The 16,896-nt window shown below is 51.9% G+C and overlaps 10 protein-coding genes across 10 annotated transcripts; 6 read left to right on the top strand and 4 right to left on the bottom strand.

Annotated features, from left to right (window-relative positions):
- Positions 1 to 176: 176 nt before the first annotated feature.
- BJX68DRAFT_278366 (Alpha/Beta hydrolase protein) lies at positions 177 to 4,502 on the bottom strand (the record flags this gene model as incomplete). Its single annotated transcript, XM_071048516.1, has 5 exons — positions 177 to 434; positions 512 to 1,868; positions 2,563 to 3,125; positions 3,198 to 4,331; positions 4,392 to 4,502. The coding sequence occupies 5 exons, from the start codon at positions 4,500 to 4,502 to the stop codon at positions 177 to 179; spliced, it is 3,423 nt and encodes a 1,140-aa protein (XP_070895084.1).
- Positions 4,503 to 4,962: 460 nt separating this feature from the next.
- On the top strand, positions 4,963 to 5,595 carry BJX68DRAFT_244708 (mitochondrial 54S ribosomal protein uL14m). Its single transcript, XM_071041363.1, has 4 exons — positions 4,963 to 5,038; positions 5,089 to 5,173; positions 5,231 to 5,455; positions 5,511 to 5,595. Exons 1-4 carry the CDS (start codon positions 5,024 to 5,026, stop codon positions 5,579 to 5,581), a joined length of 396 nt encoding a protein of 131 aa, XP_070895083.1. The 5' UTR covers positions 4,963 to 5,023; the 3' UTR covers positions 5,582 to 5,595.
- Positions 5,596 to 6,551, bottom strand: BJX68DRAFT_244706 (DNA-directed RNA polymerase II core subunit RPB9). Its single transcript, XM_071041362.1, has 4 exons — positions 6,325 to 6,551; positions 6,100 to 6,271; positions 5,848 to 5,937; positions 5,596 to 5,797 (listed from the first exon to the last, which is right to left on the bottom strand). The coding sequence occupies exons 1-4, from the start codon at positions 6,402 to 6,404 to the stop codon at positions 5,753 to 5,755; spliced, it is 387 nt and encodes a 128-aa protein (XP_070895082.1). The 5' UTR covers positions 6,405 to 6,551; the 3' UTR covers positions 5,596 to 5,752.
- Positions 6,552 to 6,697: 146 nt separating this feature from the next.
- pin1 (peptidylprolyl isomerase ESS1) lies at positions 6,698 to 8,045 on the top strand. The gene is made up of 5 exons (XM_071041361.1): positions 6,698 to 6,777; positions 6,849 to 7,252; positions 7,321 to 7,437; positions 7,495 to 7,695; positions 7,886 to 8,045. Exons 1-4 carry the CDS (start codon positions 6,775 to 6,777, stop codon positions 7,502 to 7,504), a joined length of 534 nt encoding a protein of 177 aa, XP_070895081.1. The 5' UTR covers positions 6,698 to 6,774; the 3' UTR covers positions 7,505 to 7,695; positions 7,886 to 8,045.
- On the top strand, positions 8,032 to 8,766 carry BJX68DRAFT_270632 (uncharacterized protein; the record flags this gene model as incomplete). The annotated part of the gene is made up of 1 exon (XM_071046720.1): positions 8,032 to 8,766. The coding sequence occupies one exon, from the start codon at positions 8,032 to 8,034 to the stop codon at positions 8,764 to 8,766; it is 735 nt and encodes a 244-aa protein (XP_070895080.1).
- An 847-nt stretch (positions 8,767 to 9,613) lies between these two features.
- Positions 9,614 to 10,333, top strand: BJX68DRAFT_270631 (uncharacterized protein; the record flags this gene model as incomplete). The annotated part of the gene is made up of 1 exon (XM_071046719.1): positions 9,614 to 10,333. One exon carries the CDS (start codon positions 9,614 to 9,616, stop codon positions 10,331 to 10,333), a length of 720 nt encoding a protein of 239 aa, XP_070895079.1.
- A 451-nt stretch (positions 10,334 to 10,784) lies between these two features.
- On the top strand, positions 10,785 to 11,660 carry BJX68DRAFT_270630 (uncharacterized protein; the record flags this gene model as incomplete). Its single annotated transcript, XM_071046718.1, has 1 exon — positions 10,785 to 11,660. The coding sequence occupies one exon, from the start codon at positions 10,785 to 10,787 to the stop codon at positions 11,658 to 11,660; it is 876 nt and encodes a 291-aa protein (XP_070895078.1).
- Positions 11,661 to 11,812: 152 nt separating this feature from the next.
- Positions 11,813 to 14,840, bottom strand: BJX68DRAFT_167067 (uncharacterized protein). Its single transcript, XM_071036979.1, has 4 exons — positions 14,416 to 14,840; positions 12,263 to 14,362; positions 12,041 to 12,210; positions 11,813 to 11,993 (listed from the first exon to the last, which is right to left on the bottom strand). Exons 1-4 carry the CDS (start codon positions 14,701 to 14,703, stop codon positions 11,936 to 11,938), a joined length of 2,616 nt encoding a protein of 871 aa, XP_070895077.1. The 5' UTR covers positions 14,704 to 14,840; the 3' UTR covers positions 11,813 to 11,935.
- A 23-nt stretch (positions 14,841 to 14,863) lies between these two features.
- BJX68DRAFT_167057 (nuclear cap-binding protein subunit CBC2) lies at positions 14,864 to 16,084 on the top strand. Its single transcript, XM_071036978.1, has 5 exons — positions 14,864 to 15,050; positions 15,114 to 15,205; positions 15,262 to 15,306; positions 15,357 to 15,548; positions 15,603 to 16,084. The coding sequence occupies exons 1-5, from the start codon at positions 14,982 to 14,984 to the stop codon at positions 15,733 to 15,735; spliced, it is 531 nt and encodes a 176-aa protein (XP_070895076.1). The 5' UTR covers positions 14,864 to 14,981; the 3' UTR covers positions 15,736 to 16,084.
- On the bottom strand, positions 15,921 to 16,801 carry BJX68DRAFT_257753 (pyridoxal 5'-phosphate synthase subunit PdxT; the record flags this gene model as incomplete). Its single annotated transcript, XM_071043399.1, has 2 exons — positions 15,921 to 16,473; positions 16,551 to 16,801. The coding sequence occupies 2 exons, from the start codon at positions 16,799 to 16,801 to the stop codon at positions 15,921 to 15,923; spliced, it is 804 nt and encodes a 267-aa protein (XP_070895075.1).
- Between the last annotated feature and the right edge of the window lie 95 nt (positions 16,802 to 16,896).

Below are 16,896 nucleotides of genomic sequence, written 5' to 3'. Positions count from 1 at the left end.
GGTCCGTAAACCGATCCTAGGGCGGGCGAGGAGTAGTCTGCTAACAACTACAGTTGGTTTAGGGCCCTTCAGACATGGGCCGGCAACATGATAACATGTAAAGGCCATATTTCAATGACTATCCCGGAGATCAACATTTGTTCCTCTACGAGACCATGCACACTGTACCAAGCTCATCAAACAGGAACTCTCTTTCCAACCTTCCGCAGGAACCCACACCTCTCCCGCAGAAGATCAACCTCAACGTTCTCAAAGCCATCCTCCCTAATCACGAACTCCTCACCACTCCTCTTCAGCTCCGGCACTCCAACCACATCGTCGCTCGTCAGCTTATGTGCGTTTGGATCCCCAGTCTGGAAGAAACTACCCATTGCGCCGGCGTAACCCTTGTACACGAGGGGATTGGTTTGCTGGACGGAGTTGATGCGGTTCCACTAATGTTAGGGTAATTAGCAAGTGCTTTCCATATGGCTTTAGACAGGGGAGTATAAGGGCTGAAAAGGAAACGTACGTAAATCGTATCACTAGCATGTTTCGCAGGGTCAATCGTGTACTCTGCAAGATACCCCTTCTTTGTCGCCGCGGAAGAAAGCCAATATGCCGGACAGGCGAGCACGACATCCCTATACACGAGACCTGCGCGGACAAGTGTCGAGTTATACGCATCGAGTGTTTCCGTTGATCCGGCGTCGGGGTAGTACTTGTTCTCCAGTAGCCTGATCTCTCGTGGCGATAACCCCGGTAAGAACCCGGTTAACCAGTCATGGAAGCTCGCTGTGGAGGAGTTGAATCCATCTGACGCCTCCGAGGAGTCCGCATAGTTGAGCCCTGGCGGGACAAAGTTTTCACCCTCGTGCGTGTTGTATGTTGTGAAGACATACTCCGTCTCGATATTGTCACGTGACACGGCATCTGTGAGGGTCTGCAGCAGGAACGTATCATCAACAACAGGAGCCCAGGTATACGAGCTCGTCGTCCACGTATTCTCGGCAGCGATGACCAGATTCGCGTCACGGATCACCTGGACATCAACACTCTTCAAGCACTTGAGGGAATCCCTCGCGTGGGTACACCCCGTGAGATTCACCATCCGCTCGTAGATTGCCTCCGCCTCATCGGCATCATACCTATACGTCTTCGGCCAAAACGGCGAGCTTGCAAGCGCCTTACTAAACAACCTCTTCTCCCCGCGCCGCCCGTTCGCAAGCACCTGCGCAACAACCGACCCGCCTCCCGCGGACTGGCCCCAGATCGTGACATTGCGCGGATTCCCGCCAAACGCCATGATGTGTTTCTGCACCCATTTCAGCACGTACTCCTGGTCCAGCAGGGCCGGGTTGAGGTCTGAGGTTGGTGACTCCTTGATTGCTTTCCCGGGGAGGAAGCCGAAGGCGTTGAGGCGGTAGTTTGGGTAGATGACAATGTAGTCGTTGAGTGTTGTGGCGTTTAGAATTGGGAAGGAGGAGGGCGGGAGCGTGAATGAGGCGCCGCCTTGGATGAAGGCGCCGCCGTAGAAGACCACGAGGACGGGGCGCAGATTGCTATCGCGACTGCGTGATGCGGTCTCCGAGGTGACATCTGTTTCCGCATCTGTGTCTGCGATCCAGGGCCGCGAAAAGAGACCTAGGTAAAGGCAGTCTTCAGATCCGTTGACCGTTCGCTGCGGACACATGTCAAAGTCCTGGTCCGTGTCGTAGACGCCATTGGCGATTCTGAGAGGTGGCTGCGGAGCGCGAAAGCGGTTCTCGCCAGTTGGTGGTGCGGCGAAGGGAATTTTGCGGAAATATGTGAGGTTGTATGTCTCGTCGTACTTGCCTTGGAAAGAGCCATAGTCGAGATTGACGAGGGGGTCGCTGTAACTTGCAGCCCTTGCGAGGGAACCGGAGATAGACAACACTAAGCCGGTTAAACGGAGTAACTTCATGGCTGGATTTTAACTGACCGTAGTCAGCGACAGTGCGGTAGCGACATGGTACTGAAGCCCAGCGGCTTTTATCAGCAATCATAGTATATCGTCACTTGCCTGCAAGAGGCGGCGTGTCGGGGTTATGCAGACCGAGATGCAGTTGAACTGCGGGGGGAAGGCCGGGGAAAAGGAAGGAGTATCACGGAATGAAGCTGCCATTGGTGCAGTAATATATTCCTTGCATTTCGCCGGAATATTTCAACAGAAGAAGTGGAGCTCGAGGAGAAGTGAGGGGGTGAAGAACCGAGAAACGAAATTATAGTTGCTGAGTTGACTCTAAAATGTCAGTGTTACATGATACTATGTATGCAACAAGAGTAGTATAAATACATAAAAACCAGCCCATGTGCCAATCCCCTCAAAGATGTATGTGAAACGAGGCCTGAAAATGCGACAAAATCGAGCACAAAATTAAAACGAGATGAAGGCCAAAGGAATCAATCCTGAGGTTATCCTGAGCTCCTCCTACTGACTTGTAGTAGTCATCTCCATGCCAATCGGCCATCTTCCTAAAACGCCAATTCCTACCACGAATATGTGTGAACACCAATCTCTCGCCTGAAACTCCAAATCCCGACGAAAAACATCATCATTACATAGTCATTCGCAGTGCCCGGGTGTGTCGCCTGGTCACCCGTATGCTTCGCTGCTCGTCAGCCGTCTCGCTATCAGGGGTCTCCGTGCGTGGCGCCTCGGATAATTCAGGTGTGGGTGTGATGCCGAAGCTGACGCCACGGCCCTTACGTGAGATAAGCGCCTCTTCTTCAGGGTATAAGAAGCGATGCACCGTGCGGTGATCCATCACGCGCTCTTCGTCATCATTGGGCCCCTCCCTGTCGGTTTTGGGCCAGCGGAACCCGTACAGCACGGAATGGCGTTCGCAGCGAGGACACTCTCTTCGGGTGAGGTATGAGTTTTGTTGGACGAACCAGGAGTTGCAGGTGTGGCAGTCTACCCATCTGTCGTATGAGTGTGCTAGTAGCTTTGGTGTTTTCGTGTAATCTCCAGGAACTCTCGTTAATGTTGATTCAGGTTCGACGGATACATAGACACGCTTTCTGCGTGCTTTCCGCGGTTTCTTGCCTTGCGGGAAGACTTCGAGATTATCCTCGAGCTTCAGCGACGACGAAGCCTCGCTCGGGCAGGTCTCCGAGCGGGACTCTGTACTTCTAAGATTCAGACGAGAGCGTGTGGTAAGTTCCCGCAAAGTTGTGTCGGCAGTATTCTCAACCTTGATTTTGATTTCTGTCGCGCACGATGTCGTCGCAGATTCAGCCCCAATTGTAATTTTAACATTAGACACGACGGTGGCCTCGTCGGCCTTGACGGTTCCCTCATCACAGTCTGAGGTTGCTGCAGTGGACGTTGATGATCGTTGGGAGTCATCAGGAACCAGGGATGTGAGAGATTCCGAATCAGTACCGGACGACTGCGCATTTTCCGTGCTTGAGCGGCCCTTCCGTTGTGTCGTGGAATTGCCCGACTCGATCGAGATAGCAACCTCTTCGGTAAGAGACAATTCAGATCGCAGCTTGGAGCTGCGTGGAGTAAACTTCCCCCTCTTGCGGGGGCTGGAAGAAGGCGAAGTGTCAGAGTCGACGTCAGCGGCAGCCTTCCGCTTCTTCGGTGTGAGGAACCCCTCCATGGGCATGACCTCTGGTGTAGACGCTTTGCTGTTGGGCTCAGAGTCGGTATGTGGAGACCAGCCGTTGCGCACAGCGCGTTCGCAAGTGAGACATAAACACTCGCAATTGTCAATTCCAAAGTAGTCTTCCCCATACGAGACGGTGATTTCTTCACCGATATAGATATCCCGAGTAGCGACGACCTGCATCCCTTCGGAACCTCGAGTCACCAGTCGGCCGTTTGCATTGCAGTCGTGGTTGGCGAAGCGGGCGGGGCCGAGGAAAAAGGAGGGTGTTTTCCGGCGACTCGACATGACAATGCTGAAATCCTTCCTCTTCAAATCCAGATCCTGTTCCTCCTCCTTGGTCATTGGCACAAGGGTTCCGGCTAGATATTTGATCTCCTGGCCTTGCGGGATAAATTTTCGGGCGCAAATCGCAGCCTCGTGCTCGAAAATCGTGTAGCGGTTGGTGGTCGTCACTTCAAAGGGGCAGTCGGGCAAGTACATCTGGACGTACTTGCGAAGATGCCTTCGAAACCAATCCTTTTCGCGATCGTTCGGAAGCTTCTGTATGAATCTCCTCATCCCAGACATTTCTAGTATCTTCTTTTCAGCCTTAATCGCATCCTTGGCGACAATGACATCGTGGAGAAGGATTCGGGCTACGTCCTCCTCGTCCACGCCTCGTACCGGGATATATTTCGTTCTGTTCTTGCGGGTTTTCGTCCAAAAGTGAGCCTATTCAAATCATGCTGTTAGAATAATGCTATTCTTTCTCGGTCGCTGGGTGAAACTTACACAATCCACCAGCGCATCCGTTGCGACGTCGTCATAGCTGGCCAACTTGGCCAGCGTCAGCCGGTCGCGCCGCTCGTCGGAAGGGCTGTTGCGGGCCTTAGATGGTGGCATCGTAATCTCCGATTTCACTCCAGTCCCATACAGCCGATATTAAGTATTCGTTGTGGTTGTGCGGCAATTGTGGGGGATCCAGCGAGGGCGAGTGTCAGGGAAAAAGGAACGACGAAGCGGGAGAGAAAGTCCCAAGAAACCAAGATATTGCAGATAAAGAGGGTGGGTGTAACACAATTACAGGGCAATCGACATAGCGGGCAAGAGGGGAAGGATCTGAGAAGATAAATGGCGCAGTCGAGTCATGGATGGGGCTACATCCAGAGAGCAACACACAGGCAAGACAAAGAACACGGAGCGGCTGGTCAGGACTCAGCCTGAGCGTCAACTCTGTTGCTGCGGCGCTCCAGCGGCGCTCTTTTTGTGCCTTGTTCTGCAGGCCGCAACTCGTAATTGGCTCATTTGCGCTGGGGTCGGAGATCGGCAGAACTTGGTGCCGGAAATCTTTCGAATCGCAGATGTTGATCAGTCAACGTCCGATGGCCTTCTGTCCGCTCAGCTAGTGAACACATACAGTCAAGATGATTCAATTAAAGGTCGGTGCGATTGACTATTCATATCTTTGTCTCTGCTAACTTGGCGATAGTCTATGCTTAACTGCATCGACAACTCCGGCGCGGCCGTGGTCGAATGCGTGAACGTCCTCAAGAAGAAGCGGGCTGCGACAGTCGGTGCGTACCCTACACAATCCCGCTCTAGCCGCCTCTAATCATTTTATCTCGGCTTAGGTGATCGAATCGTCATTGTCGTCCAGAAGCAGCGAAGTTTCGGTTCTGATCCCTCAGGAAACAGTGGCATCGCCAACAAAGTCCGTCGAGGAGATATCCGACATGCCGTTGTTGTCCGAGTCAAGAAGGAAATGCAGCGACCCGACGGAAGCCTTGTGAAGTTCGATGACAATGCGTGTGTGCTCGTGAACAAGTCCGGAGACCCCATCGGAACCAGAATGAACGGTCAGTCCAATTTTCGCTACACATATCGCCGTGGAGGTGCTGACTCTCAAAACAGGAGTCGTGGCTACGGAACTACGAGGAAGGCAATGGTCTAAGATTCTGTCTCTTGCGCCGATGCATGTATAATATACCACTTGGAGTAGATTGTTTTATTGGGCGTTCGCATATCTATCTGTAACAATAGACCACCTTTCAAATTCCCCGTTATGACCTCAAAATCGCCAAAAACTCCCCGAAAATGCTGTACATGCCAATAAGAAGGGTATCGAAATAATATGATAAACAGGTGTCGTAGCGCTATACGAAGACATTTCCGCACGTGCAGCACACGTAGTAAAGTTTCTGAAACTCATCAGTTACCCTGCATCATAAAGATCGGTCGAGATGCTCACCATTCCAGTTTCCGCAGATCGTTGTTGAGACTGGAAGAACACGGCTTCCGCTTCACCGCAGCTCGGACAGAGCTTGTTGGATCGGGGAAGCTGTACGGGACGTGCGCAGTTAGCCAATGAGTCCAACACCTCAGTTCCGGGGTCCAAAAAGATTTCAAATGTCGCGGCCGAGCACATGTCTCAGGACATTGATCCACACGTAAAACAGGCGACTACTTCGCCACAAAGTAGACAAAGACCAGGGAGACAAACCGTAGGATCGGATCCCACATCCTGGGTTACACCAGCAGTGTCTCCGACCTGGGTGTTGAGTTTGTTCTGGTAAACGCAGTAGGACGTCGCAGGCTCGCCCACATGGCAGGTTCGGCAGGTAAACATCAAGCGGTTGTTGACGCGGTCTTCTTTCGGGTAGAGCAAGTTGGAGCTAGAAGGTCGTTAGCGACTGAGCAAACCAAGGGAGCGAGAGCCGTTGCTTACCATTCGCGACAGAAGCGGAAATGAATCTGATCGCTCGGCTTGTTATCGCCACCAGCAGAGGGAGAAGGACTGGCAGACATTTCGGTGAGGTGTGGGATGTGGTTGAGATAGATATACGGCGCGGAATGGTGCAAAATCGGTCGAAGCGGCTTCCAAAATATAGCGGTGCGCAAAACAGTCGAGATCAACGAGAGACGGATAAGTGCTGAAGAGGAGGTGAGTCGTTGAGAAAGCACAGACATCAAAGGCGGGCTCGAACTCGGAATCCAGACCCGCCCCTGAGTTTGCACTGTTTGGCCCGTTTAGCTCATTTGCAGCTTCCCCTCCTGTCACCTGGGCAATTTCCCCGCGTCATCTTAAACTACGATTTACCCCAGCACTAGATTTTAGACCATTCGAGCTTTTCAGCATTTTCACCCTTATATACCACTGCAGAACTTTTCGCCCACCATGGTTGGTCTTTGCCTCACATCCTATCACCATTGTCCAACCCGAACTCATTCACTGACTCCCTTTCGTCATAGGTAAATACAGGTCTTCCAGCAGGATGGGAGGTCCGCCACTCCAACTCCAAGAATCTTCCTTACTATTTCAACGCCGGGACTAGGGAGTCACGCTGGGAACCTCCGGCCGATACCGACATGGAATCTCTCAAGGTATACATGGCCAAGTACCACAGCGGCGCCGCAGCCTACCCGGACGGTTCGAACCAGGGTGAGGGCAAGATTCGCTGCAGCCACCTTTTGGTCAAGCACAGGGATAGTAGACGACCCAGCAGCTGGCGGGAGGCAACCATTACCCGGACAAAGGAGGAGGCACGTGAGATTCTCCGCGGGCACCAGCAGCGCATCATAAGCGGAGAGATCACGCTAGGCGATCTGGCAATGGCCGAGTCGGACTGTAGTAGTGCCAGAAAGAAGGGCGACCTGTATGTCTTTGCTTTGCTATCTTGTAGTCTGTCTATTCTATCAAACCTAATTGCTGATGTGCTTAAAGTGGCTTCTTCGGTCACGGCGAAATGCAAAGAGAATTCGAAGAGGCAGCGTTTGCCCTGCAGCCAGGCGAGATCAGTGACATTGTCGAATCACAGTCTGGTCTTCATCTCATCGAGCGGTATGTTGAAATAGCTTCGACTTATAGAGTCACCAGCTAACCGGTTTGCTCGGACAGTGTACAGTGAACTACCTTGGCCGTCTTGATGTACTTATCCCACTCGCAAGTTATATACCAAACAATGGTCTTAGATTCACAAAATTGCTTCTTCAGTATTTCTTGCATTTTTCGTGTATAATCTTACGATATGTCGCGGGATTGGAACCAAATCTGCCATATTTTCATAATACTGGACCTTTTGAACTTTCTTAACTAAAGATACGTACCCTTGCTCTTCAACCTTTTCTAAGGCATCTACCATGGGCCCTTCTCAACTTTACCGCAAAGTGAGAATTCGACTTCCAAAGTTTTGGTCCTCATCTCCTGCATGTGCACCTCCAAAACTCCCTCATAAACAACCCCATTCATACATGCAACATAGCTCAATTCGTTTCTTACTTTGCTTCAGATCTCGTTGGCAGTTCAACGTCTCTTCACGCCGCGCTCGATCCTCGAAGGGCCTCATCTCTCACTTTACAATGTGTGTTTACAACAATCCTCCTTCGCTATCTTTCTTCCTGTTATCATCATCATAAAAACGCCTCACAAACTGCCATGACGCCTTCGGCGCAAGCGCCTACAATGTATCCCCTCGGCGAATGCACCAACCTCACCAAATTCAAATTCATCCCCGAAAACGTCCTCATCCCCACGCATCTCGACCAAATCATCCCCGATGATCTACGCCTCGACCTCAACTTCCTTCGCATAAACGCCGGCAGAGCGTTCCGCACCATGATCACGATAGTACGCAAGCGCGAAAACCGCTACCGTGCTCTCTGCCCTCCCACCGAAAGCAAATACAAGCTCTACACACACAGCGCAACCATCAGCCGCCTGAAACGATGGCGCGAAGACTACGATACCTACGATCCCACTCTCGCACCATCAGCGAAGATCCCAGGGCCGGTCATCTACCTTAATATCTCTCGAACAGCCTACGAAGAATGGTCGAAGGACTACGCCAGCGCGCTTTCAGAGTTCAAGAACGGTCCGTACAAGGAGTATCACGACTCGGCGGAGGACTTTCTGGCTGCGATCCGGGTTGCGAGGGATAGGAGAAAAGTCAGTCACCTGGACTACCATGAGCTCATACTTTTCTACCGAACTTTTATGCTGGAGATGACCATCTGGGAGGATATCATTCCAGGGCTGGACCTACCGAGCTTTTCAGAGATTGTCGATGAGCTTTATGAGGCGGTGGTGGAGAGGGTGGAGAATGGGGAAACGATGCATCCCTTCTTCCAGAGAGTGAGAAACAAAATGAGGGATGTTGAGAAGGATGGTTGAGCGTGCGTGTTGCTGCTCTCACAATGCCCTTTCAGCCAGGGAGCTGGTTTTGTACGAGGAGTTCTCACTGGAGTTGGTTTAGCATTGCATCTCTTGTATCAGTAACTCATACATTGCCACACATTGTGAATAGGACGTCAAAAGCTACGATTCTAGCATTCCATGGCAACCACCAAAGTAATCACTGGGCTCAATGCGCCGTCAATGAGCCATCTTGGTTTCAGCACCCGCACACTAGAGGGCCAAGGACTGACCTGCACTTTTTTTGCTCGAGAAGGCCAAGGAACATGCGAGAACAAGATATCATTACTGTCTCCGGTTGCCCCTCCCCATAACCAAGCCGAGCCAACATCGATCGTTCTTTCCCTGCCCGGGTCTCTTCCTTTGGGAGGCAGGCACGAAAAGTGCCAAAGAGTCGCTCCTTCCTATTAAGGTTGCAGGACTCTTCACCACATCTTCTCCATCTAATCCATAAAGATCTCTAATGCCTAAGACAACCACTCCTTTATGTCGCATCTTCCTTATCAATATCGACCTGTAGCCATATTATAGGTACCCACCCCCTCCTCCGCTAGACTTGAAAAAACCCCGTCATGTCCTTGACTCACATTAAGCTGCATCGTTTCCAGTTTGGGTCGAATTGATCAAAGTTCGCTCCGCAGCTTCTCACTTCGAAACCAACAAAGCGAAAATGTCTAACATGCTTAAAGTTTTCTTGCCTTGCCATCTCGACCTTAAAATGGCTTATCCCTCTTCCATTATTTTCTGTCATCTCTTCTCTTTCCGCTACAGGACGTCGAACCGGAGTCGCCCAATCCCGCACCCACGACTTTCCATGCCAACCAAGATGCCCCCGCTGCGATTCCCTCCTTTCCTCCGACCGAAACTTTCACCGGACTTTGTCCTGGATAATACCAAGATTTGCCTCCCAGACAGCCTGAAAAGCACCATACCCGAACAACTCTGTGCAAGTTACGAGAACTGCCATCGCAGCGGCCTCCGCGCATGCGGGGTGTTGAAGCGGCTCACCGATTGCCACGAAGGACGATTCGTGGCACTCTGTCCGAGAGACGATGTGGACGTGGAGCGCTGGGTAATGCACAGTGACACGATTTCCCGGTTTCGCGAATATTACGACGAGAAAAGAGAAGCAATGATCCCCAACGCTCCGTCAGGTTCGAAAATACCGCGGAAAGCCATACGTCTAACGGTCAACCAGCTCGCATACGACAGATGGGCAAACGAGTTTGACGGAATGATTATCGAATATGTCGAGACGGTTTACGAGCTCTATAAGCTTGCGAGGGTGCAATTCGAGAAGCATATGCAGCTTGCGAGGAAAGAAAACCGGATTGACGAGAGTGCTTCCAGGGAGCTGTATAACTTCTATCATGAAAACTTTCGAATGGCGATGTCTAGGTGGGAGGGGTTGATCGCATCGCTGGCAACACCCTCTTATGAAGAGCTTGTGGATGAGATTTATTGGGCGGTTAGAGAGTGCGTTGAGGGAGGCGAGCAGCTTGCGACTGAGTTTGCAATACGGAGAACAACAGTTCCAGCGCACTGAAGGATTGTTTCTAAGCTCTTGGGTTATGTGTTTGAGATGGTCTCATTAAGGTTGGGGGGTTGCGAAGGGCGTTTGGTTAGGTTTGGATAGTTCAAAGAACATGTAGGACTCTGCAGCGTTAAGCCACAGTTAGATTAAAATAGTTACATTGCGTGAGTCACCTTGAAACGAATACGAAATTGTCTCTGATATTTTGATCATGTAGCCACGCCCGTCACCAAATTCCCGGTCGCCATCCCCCCAAGCCACCCACCTCTTGTCACGTGGTCACAAAGCCCTATCCAAGTCATCAGCGTCGGGGCATCAAAGGAACGGGGACAATGGAGTTCACGCAATGCCCATTTTCTCTGTATGACAAAGGAATTTGCACAATGTACCACTTACCTACCATATCCTTTTGTCCCTTTCATCAAGAGTGCTATATAGACCCTCTCCTCCCATGCAATCTACAATGGACTCTCAGGCCCCTACTCAGAATCCCCCAGCGACATTCTGCCCTCCGATCTCCGCAACAGACGAAAGGCTCAAGACCACAATGTGCACCTTCTACACAGTAAAATACCTCTGCAACTGCATCTACGACGAATGGCTCCTCCCCTGCTTTTTCACCCGGGGCCCCTCCATCCTCCTCAACCACCCCAACAGTACCGAGTCCCAAAGCACCAGCGAAACCCAATCATCTCCTGACTCTCCTCCCAACTCCCCTCCTGCTACCCCTTCCCATGCCAATCCTGAATTCAACCCCTGCTTTCCCAAACCAAAACCTCATCCAACAAAGAAACCCTGCTACCACACCCACATAATCGAAACATACGACGTCCTCACCCTCTGCGAAGTGTGTCTCACCCAACTAGATAAACAAATCCGCGCGCACGGTGTGAAGACTGTCCTCGCGTCGCCGGAGCGGTTTCCACTCGCCGAGAAACTGGGTATGCTCATCGTCGTCGAGAACGATGCGCTGGAGCAGTGGAGGCTTTTCCGGAAGGGGGAGCAGTGTTTTCTTTTAGAGAGGGGAGGCAGAATTCAGTCTTTGGGTTCTTCGGGTGCGGTGAATGGGAGGGTGGTTGTTCCTGGTTGTGGCGGCGGTGTTGGGAAGGGCCCAAAAGTTAGAGGGCCCGATGCGGATCAAGTGTGGAAGGTGGAGTCGAGTAGGATCTATCGGCTTGAGTATCAGATCTATGGGCCTGGGGAGGATATAGATACTGAGAGTGAGAAGAGTGGTTCTGTGACATCAGGGAGGGGTAGAAAGTTGGGGAGGAAGGGGGTGTGGGATGGGTCGTATTATGAGGAGAGAGCGATGGGGCATCATCCCGAGCCAGAGGATTGATTGTTCAGATGATCCAGTTATGAAGATCGCTGTAGGAGGTGTTGTTGGGGTAGCATTCTAAGTGTCGTCCTTACGTATGATTGAAGGGCCAGTTTGGCCCAGTTTGTCAGAGAACATATTGAAATAAGAATTGAGGATTCGATCAAGTTGATGATTGATTTGATTGCTCAAGTTAGATTAATTCAGCCTAGATCAACGGTCAATGCGTAAATACGTAGTCTAAGCCATATTGTATGGGAGGATAGTTGGTCAAAGAACCAAGATTGGGAAAAACATCAGACAATGGCGTTGAGCCGGGCTAAGCGTGTCGTGATAGATTCAATAACAGCAGATCTAAAGCCAGTTAGCAGCGGAATCGGCATGATTGTGGAGAAACATACTCTCTCTCCACCATCTTCATGGCATCAGCGATCTTAGCACGTTGCAGCCGCTGAGGAACCCGTGGTTGTGCACTGGTAGGAGAAGCCGGGGTACTAGATTCTTGGGTAGCGGGCAGCCTGGCAGCAGCGGACTTGGCTTCTTCGACTAGTTCTTTGGCGATCTCCTTGGCCTGCATAATGTTATTATACGATCAGAAAAAAAAACTAAGGGTTTGAACTTGCATCTTGTAGTCGCTGCGAGATCCGCTGGGTGTCTCCCTCCTTGCGTTCTGTGTCGAAGGATTTGGAAAGTGTTTCCACCTCTGCGATCCATGATGACTCCTTCTCGCTGAGCGGTCTTCCTCCAGAGTTCAGCACCTTATTGCGGAGAGCTTCGTAGCGTTGGACGAGTTGTGTTTGTCTGTCCTTGGCTGCTTGTAGCCTCTTGTCCAACACTTCACTGCTCCTGGAGCCCTCTTTCCTCTCTCCGTCTTCGCCAATCTCACTCGAGACACCCTTGATACGCTCTGCAACATCGGATATTTGTCCTAATTGCTCGCGCAATTCACCCTGAAGTCTCTCACAGCGACGGAAGAGGTCAGACGCAGCTCGCTCAAGGGCATTGGTATGGGCGGAAAGGATTCGGTGCGCGGCGGCCACAAGATCAAGAGTAGCTGGGGAGAGGAGTACGGGCTCCTTCAAGCTGCTGCGGTAGCGATGAGGAACTTGCTTCTCGACAAAGAACTCCAACGGAGACTCTGCGTATAGAATGGAAGGAACCTGGTAAGGAGGTCGGTGGGGAGGGATTGTTGGGGAGCCAGCTGTCTCTGCATCTGGCTGGAGCGAAAATGACGGGAAGAAATCAGGCTTTTCGAGAATGGCAGCAGAGGGGTTAGAGGCGTGGCAGGTAAGAAGCAGGTATCCCAGGTCGTAGTCGTGATACACCAAAGAGGCTGGTAGGTGGAAGGGCTGGCTGCCAGCCGCACTGGCTTCGTCGACTTGAATGATCGGCTCCAATGTCGCCGCGTTGCCTTCGCAAAGAATCTGGAGCCGGAATCCTGACCCAGCAGTGTCATCAGACTGCAATTCAGCTTCCAATCGCTGAATCCAAGACGCCAGCGAAATGAATACGACACTGTGGGAGGTTGTCACGAAGCAGCTGTATCGTGAATGGGCATCGGGGGAAAATACAGGCCATGTTTCCACAGGCTGGCGTTCCTTTTTGACGGTGTCCAAAGCTTCCACCAGAAGTAAATCGGACCCTTCAGAGACAGGCGTTTGGAACACGTTTCTCTTTGCTTTGGGAAGCCACTGTCCTTCCACACCTTCAAGTTCAAGACAGATATAGACTCGACCGCTCCGAGATGAAAGATAGATCACAGTCGCAGATACCTTATCATCACCACTATCCAGAGCCAATTCATCGTCTTCTCCCAGCATCAGGGCATCAGTATCAGCCTTGGCAGCAACGACCAGGATATCGCACAGATCAAGGTCATCAACCTCGTCCCCAGTATCAACACGGAACGGCCCTTGAAGCCTAGGAATCGCACTAGGGGCCATTGGCCGAGCGAGGATCTCTGACTCCGGCTCTGTCTCGGTCCCGGGTATGATCTGCAACGGCTCCTGGTTGTCGATTTCCGTGAGCCACTCGTATTGTTGCCGGCAGGCTGTCAACTGTTCGTCGTGATCCAAAGAATCCTCTTCTAAAGCTGACATTTTAGGGATGATTGCAGCAGACAATGAGGGGACGGCTGCGGACGGCGCCCTCCATTTTGAAGGCAGCAGTGGGCAAAGGGCATATAGATCGCCAGGCTTCATGGCGATCCAGAGTGTCATCGCTGCCCAAGCGTCCTCCTTCTCGCTACCGACACCGCCAAAGCGAGCCGATGCAACCTCCATATCAATATAATCTGCAGAGAAACCCTTGTTCCTCCCAAAACCCGAGGGCGCAAAGTCCTGATCGGAAGAAGTCCCGTCGATCAGCTTGCGGAGGTCAATAGCAAGGGTAGGTCGGTCGAACGACCAGTGGTTATTCCGGTCAAGCTCCCAGACGCGCACGGCAGCATCCTCCGTTACTGTCACAAGGCATGCTCCTAGATTGCTGTAGACACCAAGCGGGTGCCATAAAGCTGAGACCACCGGCGATTCTGGGATGACGTGTGTTGTTGGGCCAAGCTGGTAGGTTTTTACGCGAATTGGGGAAGATTCTGTGGTAGACAAATGCGCGGAGTCGGGAAGGACTGCGATGAAGACGGTATGGTCTGCGACAATGGCGAGGAAAGCGCCGTTTGGGGAGGGGATAAGCTGTCGGATCTGTTCGTAAACCGGCACTACCAGGGTCTTGAATTCATCAGTATGAGCCATCATCATCATTCATCGCACTGTATCCATACCCTGTACGGCACCTGGCCATCCGCAGCTGACTTTTGGGAATCCTTCGACCTCTCACGTTGCTGCCACTCATCCTTCAATCGCGTAAGGCTGGACCACCGGATCTGGTTGTCAACAACTGCGAAGATCTCATTGCCCCTCCGTGCAAGAGTCCGTGAGGGCCCGTCATATTTGGCGTCTTTGGGATTCTTGAGACTCGCGGGATCCTTGTGTGTAGTGCTCGCAAACAACGAAGCGCCGGGGGAAGGGCGCGAGAGCCAGGGAGGAGTGTAGCTGATAACCTTGGGCATTGTCGCGACAATTATTCCATCAAGTGGTGTCGATGAGGCTCCAGAGGCCGCGACCTGGTTGTGAAGGCGTCAAATAAGATGTGAGGCGCTGAGGTTGGGTGAATCCACAGCAAACAATGAGCTTCCGCGGAAATTTTGGCGGAGTTGAAGCAGCAACAGCGCCAAGACGAACCGAGCGAAGCTCTCCTGCGCTCCCCTTCCATCTCTGTTTCTCAAACTTCCCAACACCCAACAACACTCGCTCTCTTACATTCGCTTTTGTTACTCAGCTTGCGACCATGAGTATCCCAGAGCGACGCAACACAGTGGAGAGACTCGACCGACCGAGCGCGTATTACGTGGGAAAGGTAAGCTTTGCAAAGATTCTTTGAACATTCGAGACGTCATCAACTGACCTTTCTCCCTTAAAGAACAAGAAGCGCAGATACAATGATGAGCCCGAGGAGCCAAAAGACCCCATGGAGGGATTGAGGGACGCGACCACCCTCTATGTGGGCAATCTGTAAGCTCCCTTGCGATAGTGTGATCGCCAAGCACTCCAGTTGCTGACCGTTATAGCTCCTTCTACACGACAGAAGAACAGATTCATGAACTCTTCTCCAAGTCAGCCACCATTTTATCGCGCTCCAGGATCTGTAGCTAACGAAACTCAGGTGCGGAGAGGTGAAGCGCCTAGTCATGGGCCTCGATCGATACAACAAGACCCCTTGCGGATTTTGCTTTGTCGAATACTACACGCATCAGGACGCGCTCGATTGTCTGAAATACGTTGGAGGAACCAAGCTGGATGAGAGAATCATCCGGACGGATCTTGACCCTGGTTTTGAGGAAGGTCGGCAATACGGGTACGCAACACAAACCAGAACTTCTGTGATTTGGGCGATCGCTGACACTTGCAGACGCGGAAAATCTGGAGGACAGGTCCGCGACGAATACCGAGAGGAGTACGATCCGGGTCGTGGTGGTTACGGACGGGCATATGCCGACGATCAACGACGACGCGAGGAGGAGGAATATGGGGCCGGTAGGTAAAAAAAAGGTTAAGATATGGTTTGACTGGCAAGTTACGGCGTTGATATACAATATATTCTGTCTAATTCCGAGAGCGAACAATGGCGCACAAAACACTATTTACATCTTGATACTGAATCCGAACAGCATCTTTTAACCGCTCAATGCATAACAGACCGATGTGGTCGTCTATGTCATATATCTCATTATAATCGTTTCACAGATTCTTCCACCTGGCGCAACCACCAGGCGTGAATTCGTTCATCACCGGTCAACTCAGGATGGAAGCTCGTGCCGAAGACATTACCCTGCCGCACAGCAACAATATCACCGGCCTCTTTTTCGGCATACACCGGGTTACCGTTGGTAGCCAAACGCGCAGCTCTTCCGGGGAGGGACGCTAACACTTCGACGTCGCGTGAAATTGCCTTCTCAGCGGCTTCGCCATCGGCCTGGCGCGAAGGCGCAACAACGGTCTCGTCTCGCTTTTCCTCCTCGACCTGGACTCCGTCATGGTGCGGTAGGATCTTCTCGACAACGGGAGCGCGGATAAAAACCGCGGGAAAGGGTGTTTGCGACTCGAGGAACGGTAGCTCGAGGGGCGCCTGGAAACTCTCCGTCTGGCGGCCGAAATGGTTGCGATTGACGCGCACGTCTAGACCTCCAATCAATTCCTGGCCACCCTTCTTAGTCCGGTTGGCAGACTCGGCGAGCAGGATTAGCCCGGCGCATGTGCCCCATGTCGGCTTGCGATGGACCCTGCATATGAAGTATGAGTCAGTCCCACCAATCCAAACCTAACAACCACATTTCCACGAAAGGAAGGGTGAACATACTTGACGAAATCCCTCAACGGATCCAACATACCCGATCTAGCCGCCACCAAAGAAATCGCCGTGCTCTCGCCCCCCGGGAGAACAAGCGCATCGCATCTCTCCAGCTCCTGCGGGGTCCGGACCTCCAGGAACTCCCAATGCGACGAGGAAAGTTGCTGAGATGTAAGCGTCTGCGCTGCCTTCTTCAGCAGCATGACATGTTCGTAGAAGGCGCCTTGCAAGGCGAGAACCCCGACAGTTATCTTAATCATTTGCACACCTTTGAGAGAGAGGAATGATCGACGGGGCTTTGGCCACCCTTCCATTCCGCCCTATTTATCGATAAAACTCGGGGTTACATAAGCAG

Source organism: Aspergillus pseudodeflectus (genome assembly GCF_044049435.1).
Source record: "Aspergillus pseudodeflectus strain CBS 756.74 chromosome Unknown BJX68scaffold_51, whole genome shotgun sequence".
Taxonomy (NCBI): Eukaryota; Fungi; Ascomycota; class Eurotiomycetes; order Eurotiales; family Aspergillaceae; genus Aspergillus; species Aspergillus pseudodeflectus.
Note: the sequence above shows the minus strand (reverse complement) of the source record. Positions and strands in the feature narration are given on the sequence as shown.